Here is a 27,890-nt window from a genome sequence, read left to right on the forward strand (position 1 = left end):
GAACTATGTGAAAAACAACATTTGTTTTATGAGTCATCACCAAGAAGAATTAGTGCCAACACAGCTTCAAAAAACAAAGCCCCAAGAGCAGCTCCCAGAGTGTAAGAAGCTGTGTGATAGGGGACAGTCACAGCGGCCCTCGCCAGAGACCTAAGGGGCTCCAGTCCCTACATGTGGCTTGGTGGCAGGACTTACAAGGGTCTCTGCCATGGTTTCTCCTCACTGTCATGGAGAAGTTTTACACGGACACCCTGAAATTAGAAAGACTACCATTAATTCCTCTCCCCCCAAACAGACTTTTGCCAAAAGGTACTCGAGGCGCCAGTGCCCTGATGTATCAGGTTAAACAAAACAGTACTGGCAGGTTCAACGCCTTCAACCTTTCCTCTAGATCAGCGATGAGGCCTGCCTCTGCCTCAAGCTGTCTGTTAGGAGCCGCTCACGGCTGAACGCAGTGGTGTTGTGGGCGGGCACTCACCACATGTGCCTCCGAAGACACTCCTTGCTCCGGTCTTCTGTCAACGCACTGTGTGGGTGATTTCATTACATCTGTGTTGTAGATTAGGACGGTGTCCTGAGTAACACTTCGGTTGTCACTCAAGGCCACCAAAGATTATGCAGCTTGTACATCACATGTAATGAGATACTACTCAATCAAAATATTCTTCTGTAAGTTCTATGTCAACTTTTAAAACTCTTAAGCCATTTTTTCCATCTTTTTAAAACATGATTAGAAAGATAAATTTAAAATTCCTGGGACCATATTTATTTAGGAATTGCTGTTAGTAAATATCAGAGAAGGAGCCTAACATAGTATTATTTATCCAGATCGGTAAGCAGTTAGCTTTAAGTTATAAAGTCAGATCTCTAAGAGCTGTCTCCTGGGAAGGCTTGTGTGGTACCCTGTAGCAGCCCTCAGCTTTCTGCAATTCTTCCCACTGCTCAGGAATCACTCTACCTCAGGCTACAGCAGACTGGCTCTCTGCTCACCTTCTGGTGGATTCAGACAGAGGGGATGGCACTGGCGTCAGAGCTGGCCTACCTTCCTTTCTGTGGTGAGCAGTGATGTCCAGCCACACCAGCGAGGTGGCTTCTCCCCACATGATGCACTTCTCTGGCCTCTATTTTTTCCACTTGAGTTTTAAGATTTGACACAGCATTTCACCAGAATTTGCATATGATAGAAAAAAAATCCGTGACAGAGAGAACCTAGGCCCCTTAATTTGGGATCTTCTTCCTTTCACTACCAAATGGTCCCAGTCTGAGAGACGTGCGCGCCCACCCACCACGTGCCCTGGGAGCAGAGCGCAGACATGGGAGTGAGCGGTGGTGAGAGTGCAGTGCTGGAGCCTCAGGAGCGCGACAGGAGGCCTGCTTCTCAAACGCAGCCTCTAACCGAGGTGTGGTAAGGAGGGAGATTGAAATCTTGAGGACGCCATAATATATTTCACATCAAATAAGAATGTGAGTAAGGACTTACTCTCTTGAGTAAGGAGAGGGCAGAGCATCACTTCAAATTTATCACGAGTCTCTGGAATTATAGGTCACATTCTTTAAAATACTCAAGGCAGGTTATCAATGCAAGCTTTTTTTCTCTTTTCCCTCCAACTTCTCGGATTAAGATATTTTAAAAATTGTTAAATGATTCAATTTTACACATACATAGACACACTTGGCTACTTTGTGTATTCCTTGTGAATGGGCAAAAAGCAAGCAAACGTAGCTTATTACTAATGACATCAATGGAAGCGCTGTAAACTTTCTATTATTCTCTTGTCACCAAGTATGGATCTTAAACACTCAAAATAACTTTTTACTCAGCATTAGTCCCACCCCACTCCCAGCACACAAAGCCTTTGGTTTTCAAAAATAAAAAGGGGGAATACTTAAAACTTGTATGTATATATTCACAGTTTTTATTTATATAAAAAATTTTACAGTACTTGTAGAAAACCAGGCGACTCGAGACCCACTCACTCCTTCCCAGCTGGTTCTGTAGCCCACGCAGGAAGCTGCCAGACTGTGCCCGTGCAGGTGAGCCCAGGTCGGCCATGCTCTCTGCACACTTCCCAAGAGCTTCAGCTCTGCCTGGCTTTCAGGTCACTGAACGCTGAAAATGTTATCTCCCCTAACAGAGTTTCTGCCTCACACATGTTTCTGAACATTGCAAAACAGGAATTCACTGTCAAAACAAGTGGTAAACTCTCATGGTTTTAAAGCAGTCTGCCTCTACCTCTGAATTTTGATAATCTTAAAACAAAGCCAAAAAAAAAAAAAAAAAAAAAAAGAAAAAGAAAAACCAAACCCAAATATAAAAACAATTTTTAAAAAAAATCGAAGGCTTAAAAAAGTCACAATTAAAACTATGGAACAAGCGAATGTAAAAAGCTCGCCTTTGTTCCCACGTTCTGAAGAGGCCGAGAGGCAGGGTATGAGAAAGCTTTAAGAAAACAAAACTGAACGTAGAATCTTATGCACTGTTCAGCCAGTGCCTAAGTTAGCTTTGTAAGGTTTATAACATGGTGCAGATGTCGCAAGCCTTTGCAAACCTTTCAAAAGTAAAACAGTAAGTCAGAGCTTCGTGGGAAATGTTCAGTTTGTACAGAGAATCTGTTTTGACTCCACCTGACTTATCTGTAGGTAGAGCCACCCCTGGCCACACTAAGCACCTGCCTGACCCTGCCTTTCCATCCAGAGTCCGTGCATGGCTGAGGGCCCTGTCTCATAGAATGGAAGTTTAAGGGTGGCTTCCCTCAGTCCTCCAGTCGCCCTTCACCTGCACTATTCAGACATGGCGAGCGCACTTGCCAGCGGTTCTCAGGGTCAAGTCGAGCTGGAACCACACAGTGGCACAGACACAGCCTGTGGGCATTTCTTGTTAAAACACAATGTTAACCAATTTCTGACAAGACTTTTAGTACAGCCTTGAGCATCAACCTAAGGGTAACAGGAGCCTCAACTGCTTCCTCCACCTACAGCTGGGCTTTCCAGAATAAAACTGGGACATGTTACTCATGTCCACCTAGACAGGTAACGGCCTCTCTTCAACTACAACTTCTTAGCTTTTAAAATGCATTTAACATTTTCTATCATATTAAATTAGTAACACAAACATCATCATTTATCTGGAGTTCTACCCTAGTTACCCAGAGCTTATATACATGGTTTTTACTTCCAATCTGCCAGGAAAAAATTCTAGTTGATATTTGGTAACAGAGCATGAAAAGATACTATATACATGTAGCATCCACATTATTCAAAAAGAAGTCCACACACTTTTAGCCAATGTCTAAGCCTGCATAGATTTAAAAAAAAAAAATGAATACAGTTGTTTAAAAGAGGAAATAGTGAATAAAAGTTACAGAATGGATATGAAGAGAGATCTTTTCCAAACTTTTATTTGTGCACATTCAATTTAAAAAGATAACGTTTACAGGTTCTTTGGTGCCTATATTCAGCATACAAAAATGTAAAAGACTATTCACAAATCAAACACATTAGCTCCAACTGGAAAAATAATGACATCAATAAAACAACTGTAAGGTAGTGCACACTGCGACAGCTCTGCCTGTGGGGACATGAGATCACTGCGAAAATAAATAGAACGTCCTTTTGTAAAAGCAGCAATGTCATGTCTTGTAAACTTCCTTTTTATATTACAGCAAAGGTTGAAGTAAAATCCAAAGAGACTGGAGCTTACACTGTAGCCGTGAGTACGAGTCTCTGTCCTCAGTCACTGTTGGTCCAGTTTTCCTTGTGTTTTGAGTCCAATGTGCAGCAGGTTTCAAATGGTGCTCAGTTAGAGACTCTAACCAACGAAGTCTGAGTTACAAAATCTCCTTCCTGCTTTCAAACACGAATGGGTAGATCTGCTCCACGGCTGTGGCCACAGCCTTTACATTGGGCCCTGTAACAAGAAGGAGGAGGAAGGGTTGAGAGCAGGCCAGAGAGGGGCACTGATCTCCCGGAGTTAGACACACTCACTCCCCTGGTTTAGAAGCCTAGGCCTGTTCACAACACTACTGCACACTTACAAAGTCACGAACACAGTCAGAGCAAGACCCAGGCAGTGCACTGTTCTAAAGCACAGCGTCATGTGCTTAGCTTCTGGCACGGCATGAAGAACTGCTCTGAGGGGCACAGGCCGTGGAGAACAGCCAAGAGATTTAATGCCGCTACCCAAGCTCTGGCTCTTTCTCTGTAGGCTCTGAAAGTGCTCAGCTCACGTCAGCACTGAGGCAACCACTGACTTCAGAGCTTATTTAATTCAGCAGAATTCTGGAGGAAGCATCAGGTGACAAGGCCATGCAATGTAGTAATTAGTCCATGGAACTTGAACATTTACATGATCAAAAGGAACACGAAATGAAGAAACGTTTCTTAAGTCTGTGAACAAAGCAGTCTTGCTAATAACATAATCACCCCTTGAAGTCATGAAAGCCTAGCTACCCACCGACTGTAAGCCTCCCTCGTACTGCACACACTGTATTCTGATCCATTCCTTTCTGGCTCACCTCACCCACTGTACAACGCTCTCAGGAACCATACATTCATAGGAGATTCCGCATTATGTATATATACATAGTAATAATCAGGCCAACTGTCTTCAGTTTGGTAAGGTATTTAACCTATCAATTCGATAATTATACTTAAAAAAAAAAAAAAAAGCCAGTCAAACACAAAGTCTAGTAATTAAGCCGCTCAGTTTTCTTAAGTTTGCTACAGTGTCCTGTTTATCACCGTCCCTCTTGCCCTAAAGTCAGAGTCTCACAATGTAGACCAGACCGGCCCCACAAAGATCTGCCTGCTTGAGTGCTGGGACTAAAGGCCTCTTTAGGTTTACAATGTGCTACTCTGTATTTAGTAGAGACTTAACTACACACTGGGGCCTCTCAGAAATCTAGACTCAGAAGTTTAGAAGCATCTGAAATAAGAGAACAATTTCAGGCAGGAGTCTGGCAACTGGCTTTGAGAAGAAGGAAAAATACATGGCATGAGTTAAACTGCAGCTGATTGGTTGAGTCTTCATTCACTTGAGAATTAAAAAAAAAATTCAACAAGATTCCTTAATCTATCTTAGACCATTTTGTCTTCAGGGCCTGACTCCTAAAGTATGTCCAAGTATAATTTATTATCACAGTACTCTTTTAAAAAAAAAACCAAAAACTGCAAGCGAATGCCTTCCTGGACATGTGCACTACCTACTGAAGCTACCCCATCCAAGTACTTGGTGGAGTCAAATGAGACAAGGAAGCACATGGAGAAAATAACAGGAATTAGTTATACTGAATATCTATCTCCAGACCTGAAAAAATGGGCTTCTCCTACATAATTTAAATGTAATATTGCATACATTAAAAGTTATACTATGAAGATTATGGTGGGATATTCCTATTCAAATGTCTGCAAGTACAGTTGTGTCCAAAGTACACTGAGACCATGTGCGGCAGACACAGCCATGTGAGCATGAAGAACGCCTGATGAGGATGACCGTGAGCCCACACAAGACACCGCAGCATCCATCAGAAGCGAGTGATGCAGTTCAGAACAACTGTACATCAAGTCCCAGGTTACCTGTCACTGTGATACTTCCTGTTGAAAATATCTGTAACGTAGCTCTTAGAGACTTTATCCGATAGCACACAGCAGGATGAAGTTCAGGTTCATAGCTATATCAAAACACAATTACCAATTACGTTTTGTTATTTACACTGACAGGCAGCTTCCAAGTTTGCATGTTATCTTGACCCTCAAAGACCTACCTGGCATGAGGTCTGTTGTTCTTTGTGAATTCTGGCAAACGGATTTCAAAGGGCATGTTACAGACTGCCAAAACATTCACAACCTTAAAATCTGTAAAAATTACCTGTGGGCGAAAAGCAAAACTCCAGAAGTTACTTTTGAAACACATAAAAGTGCTCATTATAGCAATCTGTACTAATTACAAATTCTCTGTAACATCATTATAAAATGGTATTTGTATAACTGAAACTATTTGTTATCTTTTAAATTTTATGTAATTAATCTTAATATTGAAAATGGGATATTTAAAACTAAGAAAAGAGCTAGAAAAGGAAAGGAGTCAAAAGGAATCCCAGAGTCAGAATGGAGAAACTGTCACTTGAAGAATTAAAACAGAGTGAATGCTGGGCTCTTAAATTCATTTTAAAGGCATTTCTGTGGTCCTTGTGGTGATCCAGTCAAAAGCTGTTGATAACTAGCAGAGGTTTCTCTTAATACTGGTAAGCTTAGCTAGGAAAAGCAGCTTTGATATTTTCTAACACTAACAGGTGCTCCTGCTAATGTCTTTTTAAAACACGTCTCCCTTTTTCTCTTCATTCTCTACCCCTAGACTCCCATGTGTGTCTGTGTTGTGTCTGTCTGTGGCAGTGGGGACACACTCAAAGCCTTACTCATTCCAAGCAAGTCTCTCCCATTGTGCTATATATAATATCTCCAGTAAAACATTCTCCGGAAGCCACATTGTGCTATGTACAATATCTCCAGTAAAACATTCTCTCTATATAATATCTATAGTAAAACATTCTCTCTATATAATATCTCCAGTAAAACATTCCCTGGAGGCCTCGGCTGTACATGAGAGCCACCCTCCAACCCAGTGCCTGCAGAACAGCAGAGCTAGAAATGCCACAGCGCCACAGCACCATGAACTGTGGTCCCACCCTCCCTGGCAGTGCACTCTCACCTACTCAGTTTCTACCTACAGCCCTACTCAGGAACGTTCTTCAAGGACATCTTACTGAGTATGACCTACGAAGGCCATGGTAAGTGGTAACTGTATTCACATTTTGACTGTAACAAAGTCAAAGTTGACTAGCCAGCGACAGCAGCTCTACACGTGAGAGTGCTGCCTGATGTGTGTGTCAACAGGGCTCTACAGCTCTCTAACATCCTGACCAGGTCTCCTGAGGCAATCAAAAGACAGTTTCTGATGAGTGCATCTGTGTGGGAGAGGGAGGTAGAAAAGCTTGAGTCCACAGAACATTAATGTGTAAGGAAACAAGTCTCTATGGGAAACAATGTAGTGGGAAAAAAGTCTTTTCCAATCTCTACAGCCATACTTTGCTACCAAATGTTCACACTGAAGAGCAATATCAAGAATCTAGAAAAAGTTCAGCAGAGAAGAATTCTTGTGATTTGTTTAGTCTACTGAACTTTTTAACTTATAAAATTAAATCCTTGAACATGTGCAGTACACATATTTTTAGAAAATGTTACCTGAAAACCTAGTTTCTGCAGACTACGGGCTAAACGTCTGGCACCAAATTTAGCTTCTTCTTCACTGTAGTTGAAATAAAAACAGACGATTAGTGGCACAGAAAATGCAGTCTACGCAGAAAGCCGAGGAGCTTTACGTCTAGAGTGTCCTCCCGGGGGAGCAGAGCAGAGGATACGCAGTGCCAGCCCAGCCAACACTTACCTCGTTGCTCCAGTGCAAATAATTTTTCCTGAGGACCAAATTGTAGCTGTAATTCTAGGTTTTCTAAGCTTCATTAATACTTTCTGGAAAAAAAAAAGCAATAATCCAATTACTTTAGTCTTGGCAAACAGCTCTGTCCCACGTGCCCCTGTTCCTGCCCACCTATTACGCAGGGCTGAAGTGACTACCCAGCCAGGCACCATCCTCCAGTGAAGGCCAATACTGAATGCAATCACAGTCTCGAGAGTGGCTTAGCGGAGTGTAAACAGACCCAAGAAACGGTCTGCGCAAGTCTCTCCCTGCAGTGGTTTCTCCTAGTTCCATCATGTGCACATTACAAACTCAATACAATTCAGTGTGAGGAATACTTAAAATCGAGCAAGATAATGTTCAAACTAAAATAAGCTATAAAATTTCAGGCAAGAAACCGTGAAATGAAGTCATCCGACATTTAGTTATTACTCACCCACCTTAAGACTGTCAGCTTCAATTCTGTTTTTTTTTGTTTTGTTTTTGTTTTTTTTTTTTTAATTTAAACTTTTAAATTTTGGTTTGCTTTTCTGATGCGGGTGTCTTTTTAGGTAGCCCAAGCTGGCTAACCACACATAATCCTATAGCCTGTGTGGGGACGACAGTCATATGTTTTGTCACCTGACTTTCTGTGTATTCGTTTTTTTTGGTAAGGGAAGATGTTATTACTAACACATTAAAAAAAAAAACTTAATTGGCCAATGAGATTGTGTTTTTGTTGAATTTAACTTGTTCTTAGTTTCTAGTTCTAAAAACTGGAGATAATTTACCTAGGGTACATAGGCACTTAGTTTTTAGAACTTAAATTGAGCCTTCAGATGCATCCCTCACTTAAAAGACAATCTTCTGTGTGTTGATGACATGTACATGTACTCATGTCTGTGTGCAGGCATACAGCACGGCATGCATCTCCCTGCTCTGCACTGAGACAGCCTCTCCTGTGACACACTAGCTGGGCCATGTAAGCCCAGGGATTCCTTCTCTGCCTCTGTCTCCCACAGGAGGACAACAAGCATTCCTGCACCTGGTTTTTACATGGCTCTGGGCATCCAAATGCACCACATTTGTGCAACAAGTGATTTGCCCACGGAGCCACTTCCTTGGTGTCTAGACCCTGTCTAGTCTGGGCCTCATAGGCAACCCCTTCTCAGTGTAGTGTGGATCTTAGCACTCATGAGCCTCGTGCTCTCCTTTCTCCTCAGTCTTCAGTCTTCCTTCTCTGGGCTATGTATGTATGTAATATCTCTGAGAGAAAGGATGTGATACTTGCTGTGCTCAGTCTCACTAAACAGGACGCCCTTCACTGCACCCATTCTCCAAGAAAGACACGTGTACCACTTTTCTTTACCTTCCCTCTCATCTCCAGTGGCTACCTAGCCGCCTGACTCTAACGCCTGCTCTCAGAGGTTGACTCTGTAACTCCACCAGCAGCATGAGGCCCACATCCGTGCCAGCTGGGAATGAGCATGGTCTCCATAGGCTCCTATGTCTGAGGACTTGTCCTCAGCTGGCGGCACTGCTTGGGAAGGAATGGGAGATGAGGCCTTGGAGGAGGTGTGTCACTGGGGTTTGAGGTTTCAGTTGCCTCGCCCAAGCCATTCCCAGTGTTGGTCTTTCTATGACCCTAACTCTGCTGCATGCTGGTGGATCAAGATGTGAGCTCTTGGCTACTGCTCCAGCCCCAGGCCCCAGGCCTGCCTCCTGCTGTGTTTCTTACCTGACGCTCGGAGCCCACACAACTCTTTCCTCTATCAGTCACACTGTCTCACAGGGATAGAAAAGGAACCATGACACTAGCATCTGCTGTTCCCTTTTCTCTAAGAGTCACATTGACTAGGGTGACCTGGAGTCCCAGTATGGTATGTACTTTATCAAAGCCAAATGCATACCCACTGTCACTAGAAAGCCGACATCAAATCACTAAGATTTTGTCACTTATTGACAACACTAATGTTTTTAATAGGTTTAACAAAACATAAAATCTTACATTTAGGTTAAAACACAAGTCCCACTTTTTAGCAATTTATTATTAAAAATATAACTTAATTAGCTAAAAAGGAACAGGAAAATTAACATGCAACAAAATTAAATTAGGGCTTGTACTAGGGTAGACAGCCACCAAGACTAAGTAAGCGTTATTTCTAGGACTTGCAGTCTCCATGAGAAGTGCCACCTCTACAGGGGCCCATGCATCCATTACACCTAGCATAGCAAGGTGCTCACAACTTGTCTGTACAATGCACACAGTACACATACTGAAACGCAGATACTTACCCCAACATCACGCTTATAAATTACATTTGCTCCCTCCAAAGCAATCTTCCTTAAGTTCAAATGGCATCTTGTTCTAAAAACACAGACTACATTTGTAATTAAAATGTCCAATGCAACATCACTGTCTGCATCCATTGGGGTAGTTTAGAAACTTGGTTTCCCACCACGAAGATCACATCCTGGGAAAGAAAACAAGATAGTCACTGAACTTCTATGTTTTGCCATTTCTCACAAATAATCTTAAAATTAAAATATAATAGTTTTCAATTATAAGAATCAAGTAATATCTCCTATCACAAAATGTCACAATAGATGCAACAAAATTATCTTTAAATAACTTTCAATCCTTAAACCAGTAGTAACTTTTTCATGGTTCAGGTGTGCTATAGTTCCAATAAGAAGCCAAGCATGCCACACTCAAGGACGGGACTTTGTGGTCTCGGAGTCCTTGTAGGCACAATGCAGACCCTAGCGTTTTACATAAGAATTTAATTCTATGCTGATACCATGGCCTATGCTGATAATCCCTGCACTTAGGAAGCCAAGGTAGGACTGACCCAGATGTAGGGCTAGCCTGGGCTACATAGTGTGACCCTGTTTTAGAAAATTAAGAAATACAAATTTCTAACACCTGCATACAACCATTTAATATTCCATTCTATGTACTAGCCATACCCTAACCTCACTGTATGTTTTCTTGTATTTTTGGCCTTTAACATGCATATCTTTCATGTTCTGTTCCATGTGTACATGTGAGCTCCTTTAATCCTTTACTCAGGATTAGTGTACCCACATTTCTGAGTAGAATTTTAATGGTTATAATTATAGCATCCCTTTTTTGTACTGTCCTATCTGATCTAAGTACTAAGATTATGCCAGTTTCAGAAAACTTATGGTAGTTCTTGTTTTAAAATTCTCTGAAAAGCAATACAAAAGCACTTATTTTAAAAATATTTGAACTTCTTAGTTGCTAGAGATTTTTGGAAAACTAATTCAGTATTGTCAGTGTTTTAGAACAACCGACACTGTTTTTTTTGGAGACAGGGTCTCTCTGTGTAGTCCTGGCTGCCCTGGAACTCCCTCTGTAGATGGCTGGCCTTGAACTCACGAGATCCACCTGCATCTGCCTCTGTAGTGCTGGAGTTAAGGGCCTGTGCCACCACTGCCTGGGCATATCTTCCACGGTTTTTCTTGGGGTCTTACTGACTGGTTCAAGCCTCAGCCACAGCAGTGTTCAGCCAGCCCCACTCTGTGTGCTCACAGCTTGCTGCTGCGAGGTCTTCCTTCCTTCCTTCCTTCCTTCCTTCCTTCCTTCCTTCCTTCCTTCCTTCCTTCCTTCCTTCCTCCCTCCCCCCCCCCTCCTCCCTCCCTCCCTCCTTCCTTCCTGTGCTCGTTAAGCTGATCCCATCTTTGCTTTTTTTTGGCCTATGCTTATTTCATCTCTTTGAGATTTGTTCAATTCATTTTTGTAATTTTTTACAGTGAAAACTTCTTAAGCTTGAATTCATCTCTCTTTCTCTCTCTCTCTCTCTCTCTCTCTCTCTCTCTCTCTCTCTCTGTCTGTCCGTCTGTCTGTCTGTCTTTTAAAATAAACACTGAAGGCCATCCTAACCTGCTCTTTTAGCATTTCTCTACTTGGGTACATTTTTCATTGCCTGTCAATTCTAGTAACATTTAAAATTCTGTTAGTTTTTCTTGGATGAGTTATTCAAATTTTATAAACATGCTTTTTTTTTTTAAAAAAAAAAAAAAACCTTACTAGTTATAGTTAATAGCTGAGGAAATGTTAACTTAAAAGAATGTGGTAACATTTATCATGGCAAATGGCTAATGGTCCTAGCTATAGTATAAATATGACAAAATTCTCTTATAATTTGGTATAGAAACATTCTACCAAAGATACTGTTGCAGTGAATTATCAGAACCTAAAATATGTGCACACTCATGGAATTGTTGTCTGTTGGTAATATTGAGCTAAGTAAAGAATAAACAAGATTGACCGTAAGAGACATACTATCCCGTGAGTGTGTGTGTGTGTGTGTGTGTGTGTGTGTGTGTGTGTGAGAGAGAGAGAGAAACAGAGACAGAGACAGAGACAGAGAGAGAATGAACGGACGTGCACGCTCAAAGGTCAAAAGGCATCAGGTCCCTTGGACCTAGAATTATGGACGGTTGTCAGCCACCACGTAGGAATCTGAACTCAGGTCTTCTACAAGAGCCATAAGTAAGATCTACTTAATCGCTGAGTGTCTCTTCAGCCACAAGACACACTTTTCTGAATAGTATACAACACGAAAGCTTAGACAGAGGTTTGTTAATGTATAAAGTTATTCAGAGATGTTCAATGGTTAAGAGTACCTGCTCTTCCACAAGCACGAGTTCAGTTCTCAGTACCCACATTAGGAGGCTCACCAACATCCTTAACTCCAGCCTCGGGGTCAATCATCTCTGGCCTCTGTGGGTACATACACTTAACTAGTATGGAGGCCTGACATGAGATTATTTTAGTGCATATATATGATATATATGTATCAAAACGTTAGCATCTCTATGTAGAGAACTAGCACTTTTTGGTAGAATCTGAATTTCCTTTTTGTTTTTTGAGCCAGGCTTTCATGTAGCTTACGCTGTACCTGAGGGTGAGCACCAACTTGTAATTTACCAACTGAGCTCGACCCCAGCTCTGAATCTCAATTCCCAAATCAACACATACCCATTAGGTGTACTGTTAAAAGTAAAGTTACTTCAGTTTACATACTCTTTGTCCGGGACTTATATTTAAAAATGGCCTAACTGTTTTGTCTCACTTTCGAGTTTGATTTGTCAAATACTCCAAATAAAATATTTAGAATGGCAGTGGTCTTGTTTTCCTGAAGTGCTATGTTCCCAGCACTCTATAAAGTACACACGGAAGCAGAACTCCTCCCACGACTTGCCCAGTGACTGTGTGGACAACATAGCACCTATCTTTAGGGCTCTGACTTTCTAGCCTAGGGCTTGGTATTCACTGCAAAGCCACTGCAACCTCGGATCTCCTGCAGAACACTGCCCCCTCCTGGCTCTGACGACAAACTTCATCAGAAGCAACCACATCACATTTTCTATAAGAGGCCACAATAAATGCTGTCATAAAAACAAAGCACAAATAACCTTACCATCCAATGGAGGGCCAAAAAAGCCAAACTAAATGGATCTGCTTCCACACAGGAGAAGAGTCTTACTACTCTAAGAGACTGTGTTACAGCTGTGGATGTTGCGAGGGGATGTTGCTTGACCACAAAGTCAGCATCCATCTGTAATCTGAACTGGCCAACTTAGGGTAAGATTGGTAACAGACCGATTTACAACACATACAAGTCTACTCACAAAGTCCCAAGAGATCTCTCCTTTCTAAACGTCAAGCAAATCAACACAGTTCCACACTAACACAGTATTCTATAAAGCAGCCATCCTACATCCTGGTTCTACCACGCTACCCAACAGTGAACACTTCTCTGAGAACCAGAATCCTATTGCCTTTTAGAAGACTGTTCTCTCTCACCTCGGAAAGTAGCATAAACTGCAGAAGAGGGCTTTGGTGCGGGGCTTATATTAACTCTGTGGAGTCATCAGTCACCTAGCTTTCTCCACGTCTTCAGCCCCTCTCCTGTAAACTGGGGTATCGTATGCATGGCCAAGGGGAGGTCCAATATTGTCACCAAGAGCAGAGCAGGCAGCAGGTACCGAGCGAGCTTGCAGGTGCTTTACAGCTGACTATGGGAACTGAACACGAGACTGGGTGAGTTGATAAGAGAACTTAAGCGCCCTTACAGCTGTGGATGGAGAGACGCAGATCCTAGCAAGTGAACGGGCCAGAACCTGGGTAGGAAAACTTTTCCAGGCACTCAGCCATGCTCATGTTTCCACAGTGTCTGCAGTGCAGGTAAACATACGGTGCTGAGCGGGACAAGGAGGCCTAAACCATTTACCACATGCCTCTGAGAAAGTCTGATTCCTCGGCCAATCCACTAAGGTACACTAGTAAAGTATTTAACTGTGAAAAACATAAATCCCATTTTTAAAATTAAAATGAACTAAAAGTATCCACAAACAAGGTCTTTGACTAAACTCTTGTTGAACAATCCAGTATAGAAGACATTTAAGGGCATTACCAATGACCTGTGCAGATCTACTTGACTTGACATGAGGAAATTACTGTGAACTTTGTTAGGGGAGGCAGCAAGAGTGTTATCCAGATACCTATGCCAATTTTTAGAGACCTGCAGAGGTATTCAGGTATTGTCATGTACCTATGATCAACTTGAACTTTAAAATAAGGAATCCGTCCCTGTTGGAAGCCAGAGACAGATCTTGCTGTGCAGTGTCTCTCAATGTCTGATACCTCACCACACAAATGTGCACCATCTAATGGGAAGATGAAGGCATGTAATATACACAACTTTCTGATTATACACTAAGTTCCTGTCAACTCTAGTGTCAGCCTACATATGCCTTCTCAAGGCTAAACTTCCTGCACTCCCTTTCCCGCTCCCGTTCAAGGGCGGCAGAAGTAAAGGAGGCACATTACTGTGGTCCACAGAACGGCGGCCTCAGTGAGCTGGAGCCCATTAGCTGACCAGCAGGGGCCATGCTATCGCAGACATTCCTGTATTTGCCCCAACTGCTTATACCTCAGGCTTAGATTTTTCTTTCTTCCAAGTATTCAAGAAAAGAATTTGTAGTATGCCTGGACTCACGCAAAAAGCTAAAGGAAGGATATGTCACCATATTACATAAAGCACTGAATAAATGCTGAAGCAAACACACCTTATTAAAATTAATGCTCACTATACACACGTCTACCAGTTAACTACACTACTTATTCTAAATAAAAATCCTTCTACCTGTAAACACAGTGACTGGAAGACTGAGACAACAAAGAGGTCATTGCAGGTCAGGGCCAACCTAGGCTACACAAAGTAAGGCCTTCCTCCTCACCACCACCACCCCCCCCCCAGCCTGAAGACTAGAAGACAGGTGGCATGCATCTGAATAACTTGCATTAAAATGACTATTATAATTTTAAACCTATTCTTCAGAGAAGGCCAGAGTGACAGCTCAGTGGTGAAGTCTCTTGTTGTGACCAAGTCTGACAACCATTAATGGGACTCACACGATAGATGAAAAGAACTCCAACAACCTGTCTTCTGTCTGATCTTCACACACTTGATACAGCCACGTGAACACGCACAGATAAACAAATATAAATGACAACAAATTAAATGTAATAAAGGATTCTACAGGGAGCTACAAAGACTATTTTTTATTAAGAATAATTCTCTGTATTTTGGCAACTATCTACTGAGCACACAAAGCCACATAAAAATAAGTTTTCTAACACTTCAGTGGTATCTTAGGCAATGGTGCCTAAAAGGCAGTAGGAGAAATGGAGATGCTGTTCATTTTCTGAAGGAGACCACTGCTGGGAGATCCCTCTCAGGCTGTGCAGCTGACTGGAGCTGTAGCTTGCTTCCACTGCCCAGTACGCGGAATGTGGGTTGTATTATAACCATTGCTAACCAGGGCAAGAATTCTAACTTTGAGTATGTTTTCTACAGAATACACTTTTATACCTTCATAAATTAAACCACAGTAGACCTCAAACTTAAAGATATACCAGCTCCTTATTATGTGTAGATAAAATTTATTTTAGATGCCCCGTGCTATTTTAAGTAAACTCTGAGGGTTAACCAATTGTCAGCTGGATAGGATCTGGAGCCCTAAAAGATGAGCTTCTGGGCATGCTTCTGAGGGGCCGGCCTTGACTAGGTTAACCAAGGTGGGAAGAGCCACCAGCTCTGGGTGGCAACATTCCCAGGCTGGACCCTGAACTCCCCACACGAAGGGAAGCTGAGCAAAGCACTCAACAGCCTCCCGTCTTTAACTATGGCTGTCATGTGACCGCTGTGTCTTCTCTACCTCGACTGACAGACGACTGTAATCCTCAATTGTGGACCAGTCAGTCTTGTTGCCCTGAAGTTGCCACTGGGGTAATTTTGTCACAGCAACAGAAAAGGAAACAAGACACTGTCAGCCCCCAACTCTCGGTATACATACATATATGTATTTTCACTCCCGCTTGAGACAGAGCCTCACTATACAGTCCTGGCTGGCCTGGAACTCGTTCTGCAGACCAGTCTGGACCAGGCTGCAGACTCACAGACTTCCAACCGCCTCTGCCTCCCAAGTGCTAGGATTAAAAGCACGTGCCACTACACACTGCAATATAAGATTTTTAAGAAAGCATGTCAGTTCTGGTTACATACAGTACTCAACCACTGTTAGATTTTCTTAGGCTGTTGAATTCATATGTTTATCTGAGCATCTTAAACAAGATGGTGATCATATACAAGTGCTATCTTATAAGGTTTTTGTAAAAATCTATTGACAAGGGCTAGAGAACTGGCTCTGGTTAAGAGAACTGGCTGCTGTTCCAGAGGAACCATGTTCAATTTCCACACTCCCATGGCGGGTGTCACAACTGTTTTTAACTCCAGTTCCAAGAGATCTGACACCCTCCTCTGACCTCCATGGGCTCCAGGCAATATGTGTGATGCACACACACATACACACACACACACACACACACACACACACACACACACACGCATGCAAACCCCCCATACTTATAAAATAAAGCAATGACCATGATGACATCTTTTGACAACTTGAGATACAAAAGTAGCCAATACCTCACTAGTTGATTTTCCTAAATATTAACAAAGGTAAATTCTTTAAATATTGCTAACCATTTATACTTCTTTAAATGAAGCTGTTTTATATCAATGGTTTACTTTCCTGAGTCGTAAAGCTCTTATATATAAATGTTAGCCAGGTTAATCTAGTCCTTCTGCTGAAGACAATCTCACTGCACTTCAAATGTACGGCTACTGTGTCCTTGTTCGGCAGCTCAGCATCACTTCTGTTAAACCAATTCTGTAACAAACACTGGAAACCAGTCTGAGCCCCATGCTAGAACACAGCAATTCAGCAGTGGCTTGGTAGGAAGAAAGAGCAGGTGTTCTTAATGCTGAAATAAGTTTAGACCATGGCTATTAAGACTTGAAGGGCAGGCCAGCATGGAGAATGGGAAGAATTACAGGGAGAAAACTGGAGATGGAGAATGGGTCAAACTGTGTCATGTTAAGGATTTTCATACTTGTCCCAGGTGTGGTGGTAAGCTAGAAGGGTGGGGGTGGGAAGAATATAAGACATAAATCATTACTGCTCTGCAATAGGAGGGTGGAAATGAGATTGGTGAGAAAACCTATATCAGCACTGAGTAAAAAAGAAAAGCTCAAGAGACAGAATAAACAGAACTCTGCAATAGATACAGGGAAGAGAATGTGGAAACGGAGGTGATGTTAGGTTTCTGGCTAAGGCTCTCACTTCCTGACACCAAGGAAAGGCCGTGTGGATTGCTCAGGAGGGAAGTGGGTGACAACTTACTTGGAGCATCCTGAGCTCTAAAACGCTGTGAGACACCAAGAGGAGATCCAGAATAGACACGGCCATCTAAGCGCTCAGCAAACCAGACAGTAAGGCAGTCCCTTATGAGCCACATTATGAGCTACAAGCAGAGGGGAGCCTCAGTGTCTCCATGTATAACACAGCACAGGACCTAGCAAGCGCCAGGCATCAACTGAAATTCCATGTGACAAGCCTGGCGCTGCTCTTGTACACAGTAAGCATTCAGATTTAGCTATTCTTACTGTTCCTATTATTATCTCCTTTCTTCCTCTTCCATGAGCAGAGAAATGTTCAAAAATGGAAAAGGTTTCTGGTGATTCATTACAGTCTTCAAGCTTTGGAACACAAGAATACTTCACGTGTCTTCAAGTTGAAAAGCAAGACGTAAAATAAAGCCCACAATTTGATGTACCTGATCAATAAAATTAGTATGGTGGGAACATAGATTTAGCCACAAATTTAATAATAACTGCAGACTTAAATAAGACTATTTTTAATCAAAACACATGATGGCTACTGATTGAGAATGAGATGGTTGGCTGAGGAGCAGCTGTGAGGGGATGGAGAGCAGGACCAGCAAAGACTAAGCAGGCACTGGGGCACATTACACATTGATTACTTAGCTCAATTTTATTTAGGTCCCCACAGAAGCTTTAGACATTCAATCTGGAAATTAAGCTTTAAATACTCATTGCATTTAAATACTTAGTGCTGCTTCTCTTGGGTGGGTCATCTATTCTCACAGACAACAGACTAAGGTTTGAAACACTGAGAAGGGCGGGGTGGCGCATGCCTGTAATTCCAGTAACCAGAAGGCTGAAACTGGAGGGTCGACTAGAGTTGAGGCCATTCTGGGCTACAAGGAGAGTCAACCTAGGTCCCAGAGCGACACCATGGCTTTTCAGTTTCATCTCCTCCTTAAATCAGAAATCCTTACTGAAGTCTAATGCAGCCCCTGAGGAATTAAATTAAAACAGTTCCAGCAGTTAAGGACTCTCTAAAACTGTGGAAAGACAGACATCTCTGTGTGCTTGAGGGAAAGACAGACACCTCTGTGTGCTTGAGGAGGTTGTTTTCTTCATATTTTAAATATGCCATAAACCTTAGTCCTCTTGGAGATTTCTGGGCTTTGACTGCTGTCTATGAACTTTATGGCTGGCTCCTATGTCAATCTTGACCTATCAGAGACTTAATCTCACATTCCCAACTATCTACTAGGTCAAAACTCCTCAATTCCACAGAAACACTGCAGTGTGCTGCTTCCACCACTGCTAGGTGAATGAGTGGAGTGCAGTCACCAGCCACTAGCCGCTCATCACAACCAAAGACCTCTCAGTCTTAGACATGTTCACTCATGTATGCTATCCCAGCACTCTGCAGGCTGAGGGTGAGGACTGTCATTGGTTTAAGGCTATCGTGAGCTACATAGAGAGCTCCAGGTTAGCCTGGGCTCAAGTGAAGCCCTGGTTCAAACCCATTCTAGTCCTCTCCACAAAGCTTCAGAACCTTCCTTAATCTCTTTTTTTTTTTCTCTTATACTCAGCTAACTTCAAACATAGCTTTATATTCTGTGTCCAGACCAAGAATTATTTTTAAGCTTTCTTGCACATCATTATGGCAAGATCCGTCCACTACAACTTTTCTGTTTGCCGCCTTCAACATCTAGTCTGTTTATCAAACTACCAGAATTATCCTTCTAACTGTGCTACATCCCTACTTCAAACAGACAGACAGACACCAACCTCTTGGTTCTTAGAAAAACAAAACAGGATCTAATCTGCTTGGCCTGGAATGCTATGCACTTCCCATCCCCAAGTTTCCTTTTATAGCTGAATTTACTTAAAACACACCCTTACAGTCCACTTTAAAGCTTACTGCTGGAAAGGGCAGATCATCCCTTCAGCTAACAAACTCTTATTCTAACTGCACATTTACTATGTAACTGGAGTTAATCAAGCCCTGTGAGTCGGCAGGGGAGGAGCCTCTTAGCAGTTAGTCTAGCAGTAAAGCAGATGGCGAACAAGCCGGCAATGAAATAATGAGAGACTGTGATACAGGAGTAAACAAGACGCATGAGATGCTCAGGATGAGCCGGAGAAGTAATTTCAGTGAGAGTTGAGTCCACAGGACAGAGGACACGGCAGCACAGTACTCAGCATGCAAGGGAGACTGTGTTCTACTGCCTAGGGACAGCAAACACTAAGCTCTCTAGAGAAACAGCTCAATTTAAATGTCTTTAGCTCTGGGATCAGCAACTTGGTTGCTGAGTTAAAGGAATACTTCTGGAACAAATCAAGGAATTGCAGGACAGATTCTATTCAAGGTGGCAATTAAGTAACAAAAGTTAAGATTTAGACTTATTTGTATTACTTACATTATATTTATACTTAGCACTTCATTCTTCATTTTCCTTTCCCCCCTAAACTACTCCATGCTTTAAGTCACCCAAGGAACCTAACCTGTCCAACTCTTAAAGCCAGAATAGCTAACCTGTCCAGTCTGTCAGGATTCTGTTCATTTCACAGCCAAAATGGGCTTACTCCTCTATTTACAAAGGGGGGCAAACAAACAAAACCCCACAACAAAACTCAAACAACAAAAAACAAATCAACAGCAATAACAACAACAAACTTCACAAGACAAATTAAAAGTATAGTTTCAAAGCTGGACATGTGGCCTTTGAGTCAGAGGATTACCAGGTAGAGGCCAATCAGGGATACACAGCAAGATCCCACCTCACTGCAAGACAGCCAGACACTGTTTGAGACATCTGAGGCCTTCTAATTTTAACAAAAATAAAAAACCTGAAATAAATAGAGATGCACTTATGGGGGGCCAAGAGGTGGGGGTGGAGGTGGGGCAGGGATAGGGTTTCTTTGTATAACTGCTCTGGTTGTCCTGGAATTCACTTTGTAGACCAGGCTGGCCTTGAACTCAGAGATCCCTCTGCCTCTGTCTCTGCCTCCTCTGAGTGCTGGGATTAGAGGCGTGCCATCATGTTGGGCTAGAGATGCACATTTTTAACATAAAGACAACTAAGTACTCTCTTGCTGCTTCTCAGAGGTATGTTGAGAAATACTCAGGCTGTGGTACAGCCACCATCTAAGCCTACAAATGTGTACAGGGTGATCCCCACTGTGCATTTCAGAGGAAATGGCAACATAACTATTTGTGCACCTAAATGAGGGTAAAGTAGAAACACAGGTAACAGGAAATTTCATTTTCCTTATGATAAGGCCACCATCATCTATGTGGTCCTCCAGTGATCACAGCTCCATTGGACAGCGTATGAAACTGCCCAAGCAGGTCTGCACTGTAGTGAGATTTTTAGATTACTGTCAAGCTTTAATTTGCCATATTGCAATCATGCTAGCAATATGAGCTAAGAGAATCAGAGAATTACTCATACGAACTTTTTGTTTGTTTGAACATATGTTCTCATGTATGTTCAACATGGCCTCCAACTCACTCTGTAGCTAATGCCTAGTGCTAGTATATGAGCATAAACTAGCACAATGACCTTATTTATACTCCTAGTCCTCCGGCCTCCATCTCCCAATGCTAGGACAGGCAAGAGATAGCTGGCTCATCTACGAGTTTTTAATCCGTTGTCTTGTCAGATCTTTAACCCTATGCCACCATAGGAGCATAGAACAGAGAGTACTTTCAGAGTAGCATACCAGGTTTGCTGACTGTGAATTGGTGATCATTTTCAACATGGCTTTGCTTCCATGACCTCCCTAAGTGAAGATCCTGGGATGTGGCCAGGCCATGATGGATTAAAGGCTGCTTAGGACTACTTCCCCCAGGCTGTCTGAAGCTAACGGTGAGGAGATGCAAGATGCATAGCAGTCATAAGCAAGCGAGTGACAACAGCTCTGTAGCTCCAGAAAAGTGTCTGACAAAGGGACGGGGTGAGCCTTTTCCCACAAAGGCTTCGAGTTCACTGTGAGTTTTCAGAAGCTCTGACTAACCTTACCCATCTTCCTATCTGCACCCTGGATTAGAGATTAGCTTCATATCTTGGCATCTGTACAGCAACATCTGCCCTCAAATAGTAAGGTGGAAAAAACACCAGGGAAACCCTTCTCCCAGCAGGTAAACTTTATTGTAAAGGGCAGTACTAACATACTGCCCTCAGGTCCGTCTCTCACGCCACCTTTCTTTTTGAATGGAGCCACAACATGTAGCCCTGGCTAGCCTGGAACTTACTATGTAAGTATGGCTGGCCTCAAACTCAAGAGATCCACCTGTCTCTGCCTCCACCACACTGAGATTAAAGCTGTGAGCCACCATGCCACATGAGGCTCAGGACCTGCTTTCTTAAACCTATTCCAACAGTCTTCAGAGTATCTGACGTTAAAGGAGCTATAAGCATACACTTGGGTTGGAGAGCAGAAAAACTACAGTCATTTCTCCTCACATCTGTGTCTGTTCTGTTGTCTTAAGATCTGGGATCAATGTGGCCATGACAAAAGGGTTAAGAAAATGTAATCACTATAAGATGGATTCTGACGAATCTACTTGCTCACCTAAATCAGCAGGATCCGCCAGGCTTCACTTTCTTTAATTAGGAAAACAAAAACAAAGTCTTATCTCTGAATACAAGCATCTTGCTAATCTCATGTGTAAAATGCAACACAAACTTGGGAAAGGGACTTTATTACCTCTATATATGAGAAGCACACCTTGCTCTGTGGTATGTGTGTGTGTGGGGGGTAGAGACCTGGGCCTGACACATTTCAGGCAGTAACTTCCACTGAGTTAAATACACTATGAATGATGGGATAGTGTATATTTTATAAAATTATTATTTCAATAAGAAAACAGGATTTAGACATTAGACAACAAAGAAGACAATAGTTTGAAATCTACTTTAAGCAAAACTTTCTTTTTGATACAGGGTCTTGTTCTGGCTGGATTAGAACTTACAGTGATCCTGTCTCAGCTTTCTGGGTACTGGAATTATAGACATGCTCCATCAGGCTCAGCAAAATTATTATTATTATTATTAATATTAGTATTAGTAGTAGTAGTAGTATTTTAGTAGTTTCAAGTGTTCAATTTGACTTTAAATTAGCTATCTTGATAGTCAACTGTAATTATCAAATTACTTCCCAGGTTAGATAGTTTCAATATTTGGTTTGAGCCTTACCATCATTAAAAAATTAAGTTTTCCATTCAAAAGCCCTTTGGTAATCACTGTCACAGCCAACAGCGTCAGCTCCTTCTGTAACTCTAAAGGATACATTAATTTTACAACTGTAGTGGCATGGAAAACTCAAATGACTGATCCGGGTACTAACAAATTTCAAGTGTATCATCAATTAAGGTATACAAGTAACAATGCTTTCTAAAGTCAGGCCAGTCCTGCCAAATGAGTCAATGGGGCCTGTTTCTTCCACTCAGAAGACTACACAGGCAGGGACGCCGGCAGGCCCACAGGGAGGGAAGCAGCCTTTCAATAGCTGTGACCAGGAGCCAGACCAGGCTTTGTTGGTTTCCCTTCTCTAAGAAACGTACATGTCTGGCTTTCCTTAGCCCATCTGCTCTAAGTGATAACCAGATGCTCCTGTGACAATTAGACATTTTCAAAGTACTCCCCTACACTAAAACCTAATAGCACAGATGAGTCTAATAGGCTGGGATCAAAAGGAACGTCAATAATGTAACAGCAAGTCTGGGAACAAGAGAAAGGAGAGATCTGATGAGCACGCAACCGCAGAGGACCAGTGCTCACAGCACCTGCTCGCTCTCTCGGCCTCACATGACCCTTTAAGCTCAGATATTAACTCTACATTGCAGACAGTGATGCCACACCATTAACAAAAGCAGAACCCTGATGCTCAACACAGGTGGCTGCTAAGTAGGCAACGGTTCATACCTTTAATATACCCACTCTAATACCAAAAATGTAACCAATCCTCATCAAGTTACTGCTCACAAGTAAGAGCTTCAAAGTTAGTAGAAGGAAGGTTGATTCTTTTGAAACTAGAATTTCACTTAGTAAACTAGCCTTCATCCAGGCCAATCTATATACGAAGTTGTCTTTCTTGCTAGGCACCATTAGTACTCACAAGTCATGACAAAATGCTGTCTGTAGCACACCATCTAATTTCTCCCTTTCTTCCTCTAATCTTGTGTGTGCACACAAATGCGCCTAAGTATGGATGTGCAAAGGCTACAGCACAGGGATCAGGGACAACCTCACATACAGGTCCCCACCCTCTCTCTACCTTATGTAAGACAGGCTGTCTTGATTCAGTGCTGCTTCTGACAGGCTAGCTAGCCCACAGGCTTTGGGGGACTCCAGTCTCTGCACCCCTTCTAGCCACAGGATCACAAGGATTATAGACACACCACCCACCTCCTCTGACTTCATGTGGATTCTGGGGATCTGAACTCAGGCCCTCTCATTTGCATGCCAAGTACTTGTCCCAATGAGCTCTTTCCCTAGACCTCAGCACTTTCTAATGAGTAAATACTCTAAGGTCATTTGTACTGTATGGGAGGGAGTAATATTTTAAAGTTTTGGTGACTCCATGTGAAGAGAAATCTAAACTGCCCAAGAAGTTACTTTGACGTAATGATTAAACATTTAATAAGATTCCTGGTAACATGTTTCCTTTCATAAATCCAACCATTCAAGATAAATTATCTTCTGTGTTAGCATTTAGTCACAGTTAAGAACAGGTAAGCAGAATTTCCTACGTGGTCTGACTATTTGCCATTGATGACATACTTCTAGAATCTTGCTTTTTCACAACTATAAAAGCAACATATATTCTATATCCCTTCTAAAAAAAAAAGACAGAATGTATCATAATAAAAAAAAAAATCACATTTGTCTAGGTGTCCTGGAAGACCCCAGGTCTGTCTCAACTTGTAGGACTCTTCCACAGTGGTACTCCTAAGATGCACACAGTCCCTGTGTCTCCTGCTCAAGTGGGAGCAGTCAGTCCTTCTTTCTATAGCTTGGATTCATTAAAACAGCCCTAATCATGCCTCTGACCTGCTGGTGCCTACAGCTGCACCACTACACAGAGAGTAACGAACAGATGTGACACAGGAAGACTTAGGTGTCAGAAGGCTTTTCTCAGGGCTTGGGCACTGGCACACAAGATAGGCTCTGCTTCATCTGCTAGGAAAGCCCCCAAATCAGTAAAATCAACATGCTATCTCCATATAGTAAACAAGTCAGTCTTCAAAACACACCGAGGATATGAACACGCAATATGGCCATGAATCACAGTGCTGACCTTCTAGAAGCTTCTTGTATCAACCAGGCATGATGATGTCTACCGACCAACAGTTATAGTACCAGTACATATGTAATACAGTATCTGACACTTAAATTCACCTCCGTCATGTCATGTTACCCATGTCTGTCACTTCTCTGTCAGCTACCCATACATAAAAAGCACACTTCAAGTGGCACCAGTCAAAAAAGGTGTGAAGTGCAATGGACAGGAATTTCAGGAAAATTTTATAGTTCAAATGTCAGCTAAAAATCTTGACACTAAAAGCTTTAATTTGGAAACATGGTGAAAACTTTCTACTGTAAACGCTTCCAAAATCAATTTAAACTTTATTTTTCATAGTAATAATTTCATCACATTGTTGTTGATGCAACAGGAAGAAATCAACCACCTAGGGTCACTTACTTAGTGTTTAAATGTCCTCATGTCTACTCAACTACACTATACAGAATTTGCTACCTTTTAAATAATGTCACATTTCTGATGAGAAATGACATTTCAAAATATTGGTTGTGCCCCATGATCTGTTGTACATTATAGCAAATTCTGCACACTCTTCTCACAGATATACCCACAACATTTTTTATCAGATTATTTTCCACCTGAAGAAAAATGTGTGGAAACCACTTTTGCACTTCCTTTAAAATTGCAAAATGTAATTTTAGCCATATTCAGATGCAAAATGGTAAGATAGGTGTTGAAAACAGCTTTAGACTAAGAATTACAAAAACCTTATGTTCTGTTTATAACACATAACATGGTCTGTAATATCTTTTTAACCTCAAAAAGAGTGACTGTCTATAGTAACAGTAGTACCGCATGGGCTTCTAAATACCCCAGTTATCAAGAGCTCAAATATTATCACAGTTTTATTTCAATACAATCTTTTGCATCAGAATGAATTTGAAGCTTAGCAGTTATTCTGAAATATAGAACATCTGGCATGTCCACTCCAATTCTTCCCCACAAAAAGGGTTCATATGAAAATACAACAAAGTACCATTAATGAAAAACATACATAAGCCCAGGGCATGTGCTGAAAACTCCCTATGAAGCAGAAAAACATATAAAAGTATAAAAAGCATTTCTGATCAGGATACAATTGAGGAGAACACGGAGTCCTGGGGCCAACACCACGGAAAGCCAAAACAGGATTAATAAAAGTTCGACATGAGAACTGACCAGCATTCAGGGACCACAGAAGACAGAGGGCTCAGCAAACAGTCCAGGTGAAGAAAGTCTAATGGAAACGCTGATGTGCAGGGAGTTCCTTAGGATACACACTGAGAAGTTCCAAGGCTGGCACTACAACCCACAGTGGATGATCACCAAGTAGCCTCCACAGAATAATAAAATAAAAATAAGAAGCAAAAGTCTCACCCTGGCTTCTGAAATACTGACTTTTTCATCTCAGTGTTCAAATCTCCAGTCCTTTTAAAGGGAAGCTGCTGATCTCCTTGTCAATCTGAAAGTACTTCAACTAACAACACTGGACCCCAGAGTCCCAGTTAGAAGCTTACAATGAAACAAGGACTTAAAAACTGTACCCTGCCTGGCTCCTCTTCAAGAAAGCACACAGCTCTAGATCATTACAGTTCCTGGCACTCATTTTGGGAGCACAGAATATACAAGAGGCCTGGCAGTAACAGCGACATCCTTTGGCTTAGGAGAAGCCAGGCTTAGCAACTGAACCTGTGGTCAACATATTGCCTAGAAAATTATCAATGCTGTTTCCATCATTAATCTTCAACTTTGTATGAAGAGCCTTGGTCCTACTGACCATAAAAATGTTATTACTGTAGAATGTAACCTTTCCGGACCACAGAGGAACTTTACTACCGATGGGAAATTCAGTTTTGTTTTGTTTTCTGAGGCAGGTATCTAGTGCAGGAAACTTACTATTATGTACCTAAGCAGGCCTTGGACTCACATTCTCCCGCCTCAGTCTCCTAAGTAGTCTGTGATGCAAGTCTGAAGAACACAGACTGATGAATATTTAACTGGGCGTATTAAACCCTAAATAATTCTTTCAACCAGACAGTGCTAAAAGTCACTCTTGATTTGAATGGACTGCTTGCTATTTTCTCAAACTTGGAAAGAGCCTGCGAATTCTGGCCAAAGTCTGAATGCCCTCCTTCCATTCCCCTTTTTCAATGACCTCACGGAATCTGAGCTTCATACACAAGCCACAATTCTAGGCCATTCTTCTTAACCATAAGCACGCCAAGTTCACACTAGTCACTGCCAGTCTCGCTCGGCAGGTGACAGATGCAGTAAAGCTCACAGATGTGGACTGGCTGCAGCTTGACACTCGGTGCAATGTGCACACTGGCAGAGCCTGCAGATGCACGGCCTGCAGATGCACAGCTCGGCAAAGGAGTGTTTTCTATTTCAGTCATTTCCCATTTTATATACTTCTAGAACCCGTCCAGGCGATTGTGCAGCGATTATCGCCTCCTCCTCCCCCAATTCTCATCCCTGCTCAGCCCTATTCACAATTCATTTCTTTCTTCCCGCGTTCCAGATCCTTCTTCCCGAAGCTTAATTTGGCTACTACTATTATTATAGAGCGGGGCTCCCGGCAAGTGCCAGAAACGAGAGGCGACGGCGCCGCTATTTGGGGGAGCCCTCGCGCAGCTGCTCCAAGTTTTCCGAGAAGCCTCGGACCCCTCGCTTAGTGGCATGGTCCCTTTACCCCTGGGGGGGGGGTGCTCCAGGACCCGGTCCATCCCTGCCCGTCCGTCTTCCTCGGCGAGGCAGGCGCGCCCCACCCCCACCCCGTTATCCCTACTGGGATGCCCGAACCGCTCGGCCTGTCCTCTGTACTAGCCGGTGGCCCGCGGCGCTCCCATGCTCAGGTCCCCGCCCGCACAGCTCCCCGCAGCCCGGCCCGCGCGCAGACGCCCCGCGGCTGCTCCGGGCCCCGCGGGTTCCGCGTCCCCCTCCCCGGACCGCCGACGGGGTTACCGTGGGAAGACGGGGCGGTCGTAAAGGACGCGGCGGCAGCGCTGCTGCTGGTTGCGTCGGACGCGGAGAAGAAGCTGGAGGACAAGGATGAAGATGAAACGGGTTCGCTCCCCAGTCTCCATGGAACTCCCGCCCCGGCCCGTTGCTAGGAGCCCCCCAAGGCTCGAGCTCCGTTTCTCGCTTTGTTGTTCCGGGTACAGGGCGGCCGCTGCTTCCCCCGCGACAATAAATAGACTAGACGCTCGGGAGCATAGAGACGGGACGAGGCAGCTAGAGTGCCGCCGGACCCGGGCACTCCGGGTATCCGCGCTAGCCACTCACTTCCGGTTCTCGCTGCTCCCCTCGCAGCCCTGGCCCCTAGCTCCTTCCTCCTTCCAGAAGCCACTGGCAAAGTCCTCCTGCCCGCGGGA

At 42.9% G+C, this 27,890-nt stretch overlaps 2 protein-coding genes across 4 annotated transcripts in view; one reads left to right on the plus strand and one right to left on the minus strand.

Annotated features, from left to right (window-relative positions):
• Slc2a12 (solute carrier family 2 member 12) overlaps positions 1 to 3,376 on the plus strand; it is a 54,072-nt gene extending 50,696 nt beyond the window's left edge. Inside the window, exon 5 of the mRNA XM_032894883.1 lies at positions 1 to 3,376. Within this exon, the coding sequence (XP_032750774.1) occupies positions 1 to 154 (154 nt within the window). The 3' untranslated portion in view covers positions 155 to 3,376.
• Tbpl1 (TATA-box binding protein like 1) lies at positions 1,894 to 27,722 on the minus strand. Of its 3 annotated transcripts, none has more exons than XM_032894880.1 (7): positions 27,481 to 27,722; positions 9,746 to 9,924; positions 7,442 to 7,524; positions 7,240 to 7,303; positions 5,763 to 5,866; positions 5,575 to 5,669; positions 1,894 to 3,907 (listed from the first exon to the last, which is right to left on the minus strand). In XM_032894880.1, the coding sequence occupies exons 2-7, from the start codon at positions 9,878 to 9,880 to the stop codon at positions 3,828 to 3,830; spliced, it is 561 nt and encodes a 186-aa protein (XP_032750771.1). In that variant the 5' UTR covers positions 9,881 to 9,924; positions 27,481 to 27,722; the 3' UTR covers positions 1,894 to 3,827. The 3 variants fall into 3 exon arrangements, with proteins under 3 accessions (XP_032750771.1, XP_032750772.1, XP_032750773.1); XM_032894881.1 differs by lacking the exon at positions 27,481 to 27,722 and adding an exon at positions 25,696 to 27,103; XM_032894882.1 differs by lacking the exon at positions 27,481 to 27,722 and adding an exon at positions 14,898 to 15,347.
• Between the last annotated feature and the right edge of the window lie 168 nt (positions 27,723 to 27,890).

Source organism: Rattus rattus, chromosome 2 (genome assembly GCF_011064425.1).
Source record: "Rattus rattus isolate New Zealand chromosome 2, Rrattus_CSIRO_v1, whole genome shotgun sequence".
Lineage (NCBI taxonomy): Eukaryota > Metazoa > Chordata > Mammalia > Rodentia > Muridae > Rattus > Rattus rattus.

Coding starts and splice junctions, on each gene's coding strand:
- Tbpl1 (XM_032894880.1), bottom strand. CDS start 9,880: ATGGATGCAGACAGTGATGTTGCATTGGACATTTTAATTACAAATGTA. Junction 7,525..9,745: donor TTTATAAGCGTGATGTTGGG/GTAAGTATCTGC, acceptor TTTTTTTTCCAG/AAAGTATTAATGAAGCTTAG. Junction 3,908..5,574: donor AGGAAGTATCACAGTGACAG/GTAACCTGGGAC, acceptor TTCTTGTTACAG/GGCCCAATGTAAAGGCTGTG.